This window comes from Epinephelus moara, chromosome 18, assembly GCF_006386435.1.
Source record: "Epinephelus moara isolate mb chromosome 18, YSFRI_EMoa_1.0, whole genome shotgun sequence".
Lineage (NCBI taxonomy): Eukaryota > Metazoa > Chordata > Actinopteri > Perciformes > Serranidae > Epinephelus > Epinephelus moara.
The window spans coordinates 13,300,013-13,313,535 of record NC_065523.1 but is presented as its reverse complement, the minus strand read 5'-3'; the positions used below and the strand labels follow the sequence as shown (position 1 = coordinate 13,313,535).

At 43.9% G+C, this 13,523-nt stretch overlaps 1 protein-coding gene across 2 annotated transcripts in view; it reads left to right on the top strand.

The window, feature by feature from the left end:
• The first annotated feature begins 203 nt into the window (after nucleotides 1-203).
• Nucleotides 204-13,523, top strand: part of syt3 (synaptotagmin III) — a 41,031-nt gene continuing 27,711 nt past the window's right edge. For both annotated transcript variants that reach the window (XM_050069847.1, XM_050069846.1), the window contains exons 1-3: nucleotides 204-580; nucleotides 5,526-5,892; nucleotides 8,120-8,544. In XM_050069847.1, the coding sequence (XP_049925804.1) occupies nucleotides 8,394-8,544 (151 nt within the window). In that variant the 5' untranslated portion in view covers nucleotides 204-580; nucleotides 5,526-5,892; nucleotides 8,120-8,393. The remainder of the gene's footprint in view (nucleotides 581-5,525; nucleotides 5,893-8,119; nucleotides 8,545-13,523) is intronic.

Below are 13,523 nucleotides of genomic sequence, written 5' to 3'. Positions count from 1 at the left end.
CAAGATCCTGGGCCCTTCTAACCCACCCATGTGCCCTCCAGGCAGAGAGTGGCCATCACCCCCCCCCCCACCAGCTCACACACACATACACACCACCTCTCCCTCTCTGGCTTTCTCTCACGCCCCACATACATCAGTATGTCTTTAGCACTGGCCGGGCTGTACAGGCAGTGAGAGGAGAGACAGAGTATTAGTATTCAGAGCACAGGGAGGAAAAAGGAGAGGGAGCGAGCGAGCACCCAAGTGAGAGAGTGAGAGGGAGGGGATAGTGAAATAGAGAGGAGGAAAAAACACAAGGAGGTGGGGGGAATATAAGAGGAGAACACAGGAAACGGGAGGGAAACGCGGGGAGGGAAGAGATATCATATTGTTCATTTCTCTCTCTCTCTGTCTGCCATCCCGGTTGCGGGGCTTACTGCTCGGTGCGTCTTCGAGAGAAGACAGAGAGGAAGAGGAGGGGGTGGACAGAGCGAAAGAGGGCGGAATGCCCCTTTACAAGCGTCGCATCTGACTAAAACAGCGGAGAAGCTCGTAAATCGGAAATTGGACAGAGGGAGACAGTGGTTTCTGCAACGCCAAGGTAGGAAGATATTCCCTTTGTTACTCCTTTAACCAGCATGCATTCGGCTCTGTGATATCTGCGATGTGTGCGTTCTTCGCATCATCTCTCCTTTGATCCTGCATCCCGCACTGGGCTCTGCTGAATATGCCCTAAATCTAGCAGCATGTGTCTGTTTTCCATTAATATTTAATGTATATTATTTGTGCATCACCCAGGCTCTTCCATATTGCATTCTGCCGTTGGTAGGTATGTGTTCCGAGCATATAGTGGGATGCATGTTGTGTGGAGGCAGCCTGCTCGGGCTACGTACTAGCCTATACAACAGATAACAGGCTCGTATCTGTATTACAACTGTATCAATGGCAGCTATCCTCACTGATGATTTAACTTTTTTTTCTCAAACGCTATTACATATAAGATGATCAGACAGAGGGGTGCGCGCACGAGCACGCAGAAAACACACAGAAGACAGGTTGACGTGCGTAAGACGTGCGTAATTCCCCCTCCACCCCACCCACACCCCCACCACCACCTCACTCCCCCCAACCATCAAAGGCACAGTTGCTTTGGCTTCCCACCACAGAGAACCATATTTATGCAAATGGACAAAAAACCCCAACCACTGAGACACACTGACTCACCGACTCTGACATAGCGGTAGGTGAAAAATGAAGTGAGGGCGGCCCGCTGTCTGTGTGTGTGTGTGTGTGTGTGTGTGTGTGTGTGATTACACTCCCTGTCTGTAAATAGGTCCCGCTCTGCAGCTCCACTGGCTGTGCAAGAGACAGGAAGAGCAGCACCAGTATCCCAGGGTTCCTGGCTGGCCACTTGCTCTCTATTTCCTGTCCCATGTTATAGACTGTTAAGACACTTGCAACTCCAACAGGCCCAGAGTGGTGGAAAAGGTGTGAGAGCCTGAACAGCAACCTTTGATATGTGTGAATGTGGGATAGAAATAGGTAGAGATAAAAAGGAGGCCGTGTCTGCTTGGATGTGAGCGGGTGTTTGATTGCATGCTTATAGAGATATATGGTCTTAAGCAGATATTAAGGCGTGCTCACTCCCCCCCTCACGTTATTTATTTGCTGAAAGGGTGTTCAGGAGCTGAAAGGGTGTCCAGGAGCTATTATAGGAACAACCTCGAGGCTGAGGCTCGGCAAAGCTATTACCTCTAGTCAATAGACATTAATATCCCCACGCTCAATCTTGGCCTTATACGGCGCCGTCTCTGTCCCGGCGAAACAGAGTGCCGCTCCACTGGAGTAACCAAAAAGATGTGTTGTAGTAGCCGTATCTGTTTACCCCTGTGCATCAATCTGTCACAGCCGAATGAGCAGAGAGGAGCGATGATAGCATTGTCTCAGACAGACATCGCTGTGGCCCCGAAAGGAAGTGATGCAAAGCAAAAAGGAGGATGTGCCAGTGCTGGTGAAGAGAGGTCACGACCTCTATGAATCAGGGAGAGTCCTGACGAATGGCGGATGATCTAAGGCTACACAAGTACATCGATTTGAGATGGTACACAACATGATACGGCCCAGCAGGGTACAGCAGCGCAGACAGCATCAAAGTCTGGAACAGAGAGGAGCGGGTCACAGGGCCAAGTCGCCTGTCTGTGGAGTACAGCGGACTGGAAGTGAGACGTTATTAAAGGAAATACTGTTGATGCTAAAATTGGCGTGGAAGCGTGGACATGGGAAGTGTGAAATTCGCTTAAACACTTGAGTAATTTGCGGACTTAAAAACAAAAACACAACAACAACAAAAGCATACAGGGCAAGGATGAGAGTTTCAATAAAAGATGACTTCCAGGTGGAGATGAAAACAAAAGAAAGAGTGTGGCGGCAGATAGGAGGACTTGAAAGCAGGTTCAATGAGATCCGACTGAAACATCCTATTAGGTATATCCAATGGATTAGTCCCCTTTGTCTACAGAAGCATTTTGTTCTCACACAAAAAAGGGTCTGACTGTTCTCAGTTGAATTTTGCAATTATGAAGGCGTTCCGTTTCTGCCCATAAAAACAGTTAGACATTTAAGCAATCAAAGGTAATTCCTATTAGAGAGAGGACGTGAGACTGAAAGAGACTTTTATTGAATGACTAAGGATATGATCTTAAACTTGCCTGATTGTTAGGCGAAATTAAATTCAGAAGAACCTCAGTGTAATACTACAACTCTTTCCACTGCTTCAACTAATAAAATCGATCCCGTTGCCTCTGAACTGGAAAATCTAAAACTGCAGCAGACTCACATTTCACGTGTGTCATTCATTACAAAGGCAAACATATAATTTGACTAGAAAATGAATTCTGTTATGATGATATGGGGGTTGCAATAGATCACAGGTTTGTGGTAAGCATCTGAATGTCTCCCACTTCTTATTCAGCAGACAGCTGCGTTTCAAATGCCTTATCACTGTAATTCCCAAACCCAGCTGAGGTGTGTGATTCATCCCTCAGAGACAGATTGCACATACAGATTTCAGATTTCAGTCGCACTCTCTAACATGATCCTTGTTACTGAAAAACCTGCCCCCTGGGTTTTATCAAATTCACATTTGCCCTACTCGAGCATTCTTGTTTGTTTGTAGCTGTTTTTTGGTGGAATTTCTGAGCAACAGAGAAAAACCGCTGGAATTCTAGGTGGAGGGAGTGCTGAGCCAAAAAATAAGAAATCCAATACAACTACTCAAAAAGAGCGAGGGGGGTGCACTCGATATTAGATAAATATTTATTGGTGTATGCCCCAGCAATAAGAAATGGCAGTACTGTGTTGAGTTGTTTTTTTTCCTCACATTCCGGATGTGCTTCCTCATTTCGAATTTGTTGGATTTTTCTTTCTCAGCTCTCTGTGCACCTGAGGGCGACTCCAAATCTGTCCTTCCAGAGCAAATACAAGAATGATCCCTTCATTATGAGGGGATACAAATATAAACGCCTCATCTGCTTCATCGCCTATAAGCTAGATTGAGGATGTAACGGCTGGACTGAGCCATTAAAAATGAGACATTTAGCTGATGCTCTTATCCTTAGTGATTAACAGGAAGGGCCAGCCAGGGGCTCAGTGTCTTACTAAAGGACACCTGTGCAGGGTGCAGTATCTTTCCCACTGATATACCCTTGAATTTGGATTTCTATGTGTTTATGCTTACTGGGTGTCTGGTCCTTCTTTCTGGTTCTCTCTGGCCTTTTACCCACAGATTTAGCTCATGATCTTATTGGCCAGCTTCTCCAATAACTGGGCACTGACCTCCTTCAGTTTCCTTCTCGTCTCAGTTATGTGATTGGACAGAGCCTCTGTATACTGATTCTCCTTTCTCAGTAGTGTGATTAGATTGTGACCTTGCGTGCCATCATGTCTCCTCTGCCCAGTCGGACAGTGACCTCACTGGACGACTGTTGTGGTGTGTTCATTCCCTGAGAGTATTGATCCCAGGCAGAACAGCAGTCAATGGAGTGTCTGTGGGAGGTTTAGTGTTGCTCTGTTCACTACAGGAGAAATGTGCGTTTCTGGGCATGGCACTATCTGAGTGGAATGATTCGTCAACATGCTTCTGAAGGCACATTTATCCGTGAATAACCAGCCTCTGTAAATATTTTGCTTGTTGTAAATTGCATCCCCGAACCCTTGATTACCATTGTTGCTGTGTCACCCCTCGCCGCCAGCTTCCTATGTTTTTTTCCTGCCCTTCTCTGCTCCAGTTTTTTTCCCCCTCCCTCTTTATCTGTCTCGCCTCCAATTTAATGTCAGCATCTCTTATATCCCTCTTTCTCTCTCTCCGTCTCCCTCTTTCTTTGTCTTGCTACACAATCGTTCTTTCCGTCTGTCTGTCTCCTCCATTTCTTCTTTGCCTCTCCCTCCCTCCTGATGCTCTCACTGGCATTTGAGGCGGCCAGTTTTGTGCCAGACAGCCATTCCTCAGATTGAGATATCCTAGGTTTTAAAGTCACTCAGACAGATTTACTATCTTAATGGGAGAGAGTGGTGTTGGGGGGGCGAGAGGAGGGCTGGTGTAGGATGTAAGGTCTGGATGGCGTTTTGATTCTCTAATTTCTGATTCATTCCTGCAATAGGCTGAGCTGAGATGGACAGATAAATAGACTCTGCATTATCTGAGTCACTTTTAGACTGACAGACTATCCTAATGTGACAATCGGCTTCTCAAAAGAGACAGGGACAGAGGGCGAACAAGAGAGGAAAAGGGTGTTTCTGTCTTCAAGAGGAGACGGAGAAAACTAGAAAGGGAGTGGAAGCGTTTCTTGTTTTGGAACTTGTTCAGAGTGAGATATGTCTTTGCCTAATGCCGTGATTGATTGATGGGTGCAAGACGGATGGACACGTAAGGAGTGCTTTCCTAGGGAGGTGCCACTCAATGCACAAAGACTGACACTGACATTTAACAGAACAACATACATCAAATGATCAATAGTCCTTGCCCTGTCCGACGAAGCACCTTGCTTGAGAAATAGGTCCGCTGCTTCGCAAGGACAAATCAGCTCAGTGGAAAAGTGAGCTGACCTCTCGCCATGAACATTGTTTTGCCAGTGATTTATTTTTCAACCAGACCACAGCTTGTACAAGATTGTTTTTTGGTGAAATATATTCAATAGCAGGGGTTTCTGCAACGGATCTGTATTATTAGACACAACTTTGCATACCTTCTTTTCAGTCAGAGTCCCAGGAGGCTCACAGACTGTGAGAAACTGGAGTTTGGGCATTGACCTGCTTTTATTTAGACAGAATGAGTTCAAAAATAAAGACAGTATGCTAAAGAAGTCTAGTTCCTCTTGGATGAAAGGACAAGGAGCACACACATAAGGCAGCCAGACTTAATACATCTAATTATACCTCCATCTGTAGTTTTAGGAGATTTTGTCCCTTGGTATGGTTTTGCAGTTTTTTAGTGTCTGTCTTATTGTGTCGCTTCACCCAAATGACTGTTTGATTTTATTGTTTTTCAGGTGATGTTGGAGAGCTTCAAATGAGTCTCCACCTATCCGACAGTGGGTTCAAATCCATGCTGATGTGTTGGAGAGACCCTGAAAACTGATGTGTTCCACCGACTCCAGTTGGAACTAGATGACTAAGAGCTCAACTCTGTTCCCATTTTGAAGTTAAGAAAAAAAAAGCCACTTGTCTGCAGGCTGCTGTTTCTGGTCTTGGAAACATTAGGAAAATAACACGCTAAAGGTTATGCATGCACTGCAGGCATAACTCCGCATTCCTCGGCCAAATCTATTTGCTAAGAAAATTTTACATGAAGAGTGTCTCCGCTCTGGCTTGCAAATTCAACATGGCCCAGATCTGCAACAGTCGAGTTCAATAAAGGTAAAACACACAAACCCTGGCTTTATGACATTATAAAAGCTGATGAAATGCTTTCATTTGGTTTCTTCAGAACAGTGGACCTATATAGCAAAATGTGAAGCTAAAGGTGGTGGTTTTTCAAGGCAATACACTGAATATGTTGAATAGATTTTTTAAAAATGTACCTTTACTCAGTCTCCCTTACTCTCACAGTGTTTGTAGTTCCATCAGCATATTTGTGTTTTAGGGACATAACACAAGACAGCTCATAATTATCTAAATTACTCTGTAATTACAGTAAAGAGTGTTTTGCTTTGAAATATTACATGAAGTTTCAGGATGACTGACCCAACGGTCAATTCGAGACACCAAAAATGATGACTGAATCTCCAGGAGATCATTGACAGTAGGGCTCCTTTTAATTAAGTATGTACCATGTTGAGTGAGAACTGAAGCATCTGGCATTATTCAAAGTAAGAAGATTGACATTTAGGCAAATTGAAAGTTAGACTTTTACTACATCGTTTGTCCATTGATACACTCTGAAAGTAAGACAGCAACTCAGTAAGTCACAGTAGCAAGGTTTGTTTTTGGCACACAATAAAGTACACAGTTATAGCTTTAGTACAAAGTTACCCATCATTCACCACCTTTGCTTCCCAAAGTAGGAGATAAATATTGGGCTTGGGGGGTATCCTGGTATTATGGTACCTGTGTATTAAAAAAGGGTATGGTTTTCAATGCAGTCAAAAATACAGATGCTTCTCTTTCTATTAAACTGATACGGAGATGCTGTATTTAGGTGAAGTATTGTAGTGCACAACACTTGCCACCAGAGTTCAGTCTGCACTGGTGGAACAGACAGCTGAGCTGAGAAAGATGGCGACTGTGAGTGGTGGGGATAACGTTACAGGACTATAAAAAATGCCAGCAGCAATGTCAGAGAGAGATAGTGGGGAAAAACAGCGTGTGGAGACAGCATATTTTCACATCTAACTGTGTGTATTAAGGGTTTATTTTGACCACACCCGAGTAATTGTTGGATCAATGGATGATGGTGTTTGATGAGTTTTATTTTTGTTACTGTCAAGTTTGAGTGAAACATGTTTTATGATGAGTCAACAAGGCAAGGGGGTAGTTGTAGTTCAGTGAAAGAGAGAAACTTGAATGAAGGTGTGCATTTGTATTTCTCTGTTTTAAATGGAAACATTTTATTAGTTTTTATTAGTTAGGACTTTTTTTTTCCATTACTTTTTTAAATTTATTTTTTAAATACATGAATACTGTAATATTCCATATACTCCGGTGAAATGTTAGGAAGCTATGAAGGAATAAAAAAATAGATACCACCCAAGCCTAGAAAATATAAAATGTACTCTTTCCTTATTCAAAACTGGGTTCATTTATTTCATGTATATTTAAACTTGCATTAGATGATATTAATATGGAATTAGATTAAATTTAATGTGAAAAGGTTTGCTCGTAGTGCCGAACCCACTAAGAATCAACACCTCTGAACATAGTAGCTTTTAGCTGCTTTTTAATTCAATTCAAAATACTTTATTCGTACCTCAAGGGTAGGTTAAGGCTCATTAACTAACTGGTATAGTTCTTCTGGCCACACATAGACCGTATGTTGATTTTATTTGCCCAGGAGCCCTCTGTTGCCATTCCTTTACAATGGAGGTAAATGGAAATTAATTTGGGGTCCTCAAAGCATTTAAAATGTAATGTTTAAAAAATGCAACCATGCAGAAATGGTGCCTTGGTAAATGAGGATAATCCACAGATCTCCTTGACAGTATTTTCTCTGGAAATATTATCTACCAAACTAAAAAAACAAACAAACAAACATAAAAGCAATAGTAAGGCTTTTGGTTTGTGGTGGTGGCAGTGTGTCTCTTAGCCTGATAAGCTCTGAATATGTTTTTTCATAATATGGGAGAACTTTTAATAAAACTTTTGCCAATGTCAACAGAAATCTACCAGACTTTAACATTTAGCTGGACTTGCAACAAGTTTTCTCTCCTCTTACATGATGCCAGTTGTCTAGCATTACTCTTCATAGTGTACGCTAAAGTGATATTATGTAGAACAGGAGCCAATGATCTATCAGGGACACACTGATGGTTTTGGCATCAGTGCTCTCACTTAATGGGTAAGGTGACCAATCTGCCAAAAACTTGATTTGTACACTTTTATGTCCTTACACTTACGTTGCCAGTTTCTCTCCCTTTATCTCTTCCAGGGAAAGTGAGAGGGGTGGGTGTCGCTCAGTCACACATGGGCACGTCAGTCTGGTCTCTGTGATCCAGACCAAGGCACCCCGCAGAGCCCCTCGTGTTCTTGCCTTATTGCCGCTGCCCCTTCAGCTTCCTCTGCCTCCTCTTTCTCAGTTCGCACCTTGTAAAAGGTGGACGGGCCAACAATCTACTTACCCAAGCGCCGTCCGATAGGTGAGGGCGGCGAGGGCTGCACTGTCATTGGCTGACTGCTGGTGAGAGTGCGATGCGGATTGGAGGATGTCGGGGGACTGGGATGAAGACCTGTGTAAGAAGGCGCTGGTGTTGGTGGAGGAGCTGTGTTTCAACTCCCCGAGAGGTTACAGCCAGAGTGAACGCTGCCAGGAGTTCAGCTACCTGCTGAGAGGTCGCAACAGACAGCTGGACACAGGTAACTGACACACCTGAAGCTTCTCATAAATCTTTTTACAGCGTATGCATTTGTCAAGACTGACTCTTTGTCCCAATATTATGAGTATGAAGAAAGCTTTTTCCCTGTTTGCTCTCACAGGATTCAATAGTTTGTAGCAAGACTAATGCCTCATTTCCACTGCATTTCGATTCGATGCAGTTCACTTTTGGTACCATGTCCTTTCCTCCATTTTTTTTCCACTGTGGATATCATCCTGTCAGTGTAGGCAGAATTAGCAACAGAATTAGCAACAGATATAGCGACACTGCGGGAAACTGCAGTGACATCATCTCCAATGCGAGACTTGCTGGATTCTTTAATTGGCAGCCAAACAGAGGAACGTCTGCACTTTTTCAGGTGTAAGGCGTAATGTAGGTAGCGTACCAGCATAGTGTTGTGAGCCGCCATTTTTTAAAATCTGGGTTGAGAGAATAAAAAAATCACAGTCGCTACTGATGGTAGGTTGGCTATTTAAAGTGGAGGATGGCCTGTGCTGCACTAGGGATGGTCGTCTTTGACCAGTGAATGGTCTGCAGTGTTTTAACTCCGCCTTCTAGTATCGACTAACCTTGCTTGGAACTTTGACCAAGGTGGTTCCAAATAAGCTTCAGATATGATCCACAAGTTTGAATGACAAACCAAAAAAGAGTGAGCTGAGTTTAACGGAGCTGTGTCGTACCCAAGTGGTATCCCCTGGGGCTGAAAAATGAAGCCAGCATGGGAAATGCCAAAAACTGCAACTCTTTGAATGGCCACAACGAGTTAATCCCCATAGACTCCCTATATTTAAATGCCCACCTTGGTTGTAGAAAATAAACATGTTTACAGCCTGGTGCAAAAAAACCAAGGGATTTTTTTTTTTTTATAACTCAGCCATTAACATTTTATTAAGGGTTAAAGTTATGCATCATTAAGGGCAGACTATTTTGCCTGACAGGCTGTCTGCTGAAGGTGTCCTCAGCTTCTCAGTCAGATCCACCCTTCGCTCCTTCACAGCACCAACCTCTATTAGACGCCCAAATATGATCCCTGCTGGCTCCAAAAAACCAAAATGGGAGTCCACAAACCAATGGGTGACGTCATGGGAGCTACATCCATTATTTTTACAGTCTAAGGTCGCACCATATATTGGAAATGTGGCAACAAATCTACAGCCCTGCTAGCAGGTCTGTGAGGCTATAATCTGAGGCACAACAGTGCGTTGACCTAGAGGCTACTGTCAACATGCTAACATGTTCACAATGACAACGCTATCATGCTGATGTTTAGCAGGAGTGATATTTACCAGGTTCACCATCCTTGTTTATTGTGTCCGTGTGCACTTGCTAATTAGCACTAAACACAAACAGGCTGATGTAAACGTCATTAGTTAGCAGGTATTTAGTCATAATTAAAAATTTTGACCTGATAATGGTGCTAGCTGAGAAGTCAGGGGACCGCCAATGTGATTACAGTTAATCCTAAGGGAGGCATGAATGTCTGTACAAAATTTCATAGCAATCCATCTAATAGACAGACCAGCATTGCCATCCCTAGAGCCATGCTGCACAGTGAAATTTGCTTCACCCTGCCTTAAAAGCAATATTTCATCCACCCTTGCTGTATCAAAGACGCTCTGTACATTTGAAAGGTGGCTTGTACAGGTGGGTAGTCATCTCCTTCACACAGAGCAGAGAGGCTGTGGTCAGCTTGATTCATGTCCCTTCAAATGTACACCAATGATAATGTGCTTTTGCAGTGGAAATCGTGGCAAACATCTGCAGAAACTTCTCAAACATCTCCTGCAGAATTAACAGCTCCATCTGTCCATATGCTGAATATTTTCCATCATTTACAACTGATGCAGATTTTTTTTATTTAATGTATCCAAGCAGACCACAGCTGCTGTATTCTGTGAAGAAGGAAACGTTGAATCTATGGGACACCTTTCAAGCCTACAGCAGGCGAGTCTTTGATATTGAAAGATTTTGGGAAAAGCTTTAAGGATCTGATCACCCACTCAAAAGGAATTCTGTTAATATGGGCTCCATTGAAGATTTTTAGTACCCCTTATGGTCTGAATCAGGCTTTTACACCCTGACAAGAACAAAAAAGACTGCTGATACTTAAAATATGTTATGTTTTGTCATAAAAGTGGTAACATCCAGAATATTGACTTCAAAAACCTTCAGCAGGAGCATTTTAGCATTGCCTCGACAGCTGCGGATATGTACAGCAGCATGACATATGTTGGATTAAAAGGTATGAGAAGGCAAATGTTAAGAGTGCTCATGGTTAGAGATTGTTAGAGGTAGTGTGCACTCACAACAACAAACCATGAAATATTCATCTGCTAGATTGAAATGGTAACGATAAAAGGGTAAAAGTCCATCCCATTTCTTTTATGAGCCCCAAAAGAGTCTCAGTACAATTTTGCGATTGTTATCACAGGGCTGGATTACAAATATATTTATATTTGTTTATTATTTCTTCTTCTTTTTTTTTTTTTAACCAAACTGAGTAGGTGCATGATGCTGCACCATTGAGTGTATTGTGTGCAGAGTATTGTGTGTGGGTTCTCATTAAAGCATTTGGAAGAGCAATGCGCTGTTATGCAGATTAGCGTGGATATCTGTGGCTCAGTGTAGATTAGCCTGGATTGGCTGCATGTTGCCGCTGGAGATTTGGATGGCTCTGTGAAGAAATGTCACACCATGGTTTTAGGCGTTGGCCTCCTCGCTTACCAGCTGTGCTTTTTCGGTGTTTGCTGACGGAAGTCCCCGAACCCTCGGAGGACGGCGACCGCCGAAAGCTGTCAGCGAATGTCTTGTGTAAGCAGCGGGGATGTGTTTGATGTGGAGCAATGTACGACTCCCAGTGGGCTTGCATCAGTCACTGATTGACAGGGAGTCTCAGTCCCTCTTCACGGTGCACTTCAGAGGCCTCCTACCCACCCACCTACCCACCCGCCGACTCTCTTTTTATGCTTTGTGGATTAGCGATGGATCTTTGGCAGGATCAGCGCTCGTGAAGGTACAGCGACTGCCCTAAAGAGAGACAAATGGAGGAGAGTGGTTTGGCCCCCGACAGTCCCCTTGCACGTTTGATCACAGCCGTGTCTTATCAGCGCTCCCTGATCTGCCAACCACACACAACCTACTCCTCTTCTTCCTCGCTTTGTTTTTCCCCTTCCAGATCAATACATTAACCTTTTTCATCCTTAAACCCCTCCCCTCTTTAGGTTTCGCTCTAAATCATTGTCAGGTTGTTTTCCTCCATCGCTCCGTTCCTGGACTTCCTTTCTTTCTCTCCACCATTGCCTGTTTGGTTTCCACTCTTTCACACATGGCGTGGTAGTTGCATCGACTTTATCATCCCTACGCCCCCACCTCCTCTGAGGAAACAGAAAGGGAGAATAGACCCAGTCAGCTTATATGTCTGTTTCAACATGTGCACCAATCTGTTTTCACCCCTCTCCCTGTCTTTCCCGGCCCTGCTGGCCATTCTGTGGTTGGGATCATTTTTCCTTTCACTCCATTCCCCTTCATCACTACTGTCTTTTCTTTATGATTTCTACCTCATCCTTCCTTTGCCCTCTTTTCCTGTCCTCCCGCTCCCTCACTCTACCCTCCTCCAGTCTCCTGATCTCCATCGTCACATTCTCTCTTGCCTTGCTCTCGCTTCCTTTTTTTACCCCTTGTTTCTCATTTCCCACCCAGTCTTGTTCACCACCGCGACAGATCGATGTCCCCTCGCCCATCCCCCACCTCTGCGGCCCCCCAATCATATCTTTTGAACAAGTGCTGATTAATGACATACACAGACTGATGAATAATTCACCAAAGAGTGAGCGAGGAAGGAGAGGAAGAGAGGGAGGAGGGGGGGGAGGACAGAGGGAAGGTAGGGGTGACGAACAAAGAGACAGTCGCTGAGGAGAGGAATAAAGTCAGAGCGTGCAGAGGCAGACAGCATGGGAAAAGAAATGACAGCGAGGAATGAGGGGTGTTTGAGGGGATTATATAGAGGAGTGAGTGAAAGAGAAAGAGAGAGGGAGGGCGGGGAGAGACAGAAGGCGAACCGAATTCCAGAAGATGTACCCCAGGGCTTGAGGATTGGCTGCTGTTGTCTTGTTTTCACTCATTTGCTCTCAGTCTTGTTGTCAGCCTGTTACAGATAAAATTCCATTCTCTTTTGTGTGATTTAACAGTGTTTATGTCTTTGTCATGCCTATAAAGACACTGAATTGAAGTAAATTGGAGGAAAAGGGGGTTAAAGAAAAGGAGGCCTCGTTGTCGGTCTGATGGGGGGGCTTAAGAAACATTTTCCTCTGACGGTAAGACACTGCTGTTCTACACAAAGGTGATGATTGGCCTGCCCGCAGACAGGAAGGATTGTTAATTGGTGGCCCTCGTCTGGACGGAGCCCAACATGGTGAGAGGCAAAAATTCCAGTTAGACGCTGCAAGGTGGGGAAGCATACTTGGTTTGCGAAATCTGCACACTGTATCGTAATGAGTCTTCTTGGTCTACTTACAACCTATGAATATTCATGTTCAGGGCTCTGGGCCTACAGTTCATTGTGGGCTCTGATTGGTTCTTTTGTCAAGACAGTCATCAGACCCCAAACATGCTATTTATAAAGAGACTTCAAATGGCTCAGGATAATTATAAATATTCATTGTATATTTAGTCTATTTATTTATAAATATTCATGGAATATTTAGAGGGTATTTACAAATTTATGAATTCATGAATTTACGTATCATAGACTCCGACATGTGCAGTTCTAAGCCATAAACAGAACTACAAAAGTTCCCCAGCTCTGAAGCTGATCTCGACTCTCTTTCATTTCTGCTCTCTTTGACAGGGGCCGGTGCTGGAACTGTCCGGCAGACTGGTGCTGAAACTGCGCTTTTCTTTTATTCTGTACACTTTTTCATCCGGATGAGTCATACTCCCCCCTCCCCAACACACATCCTT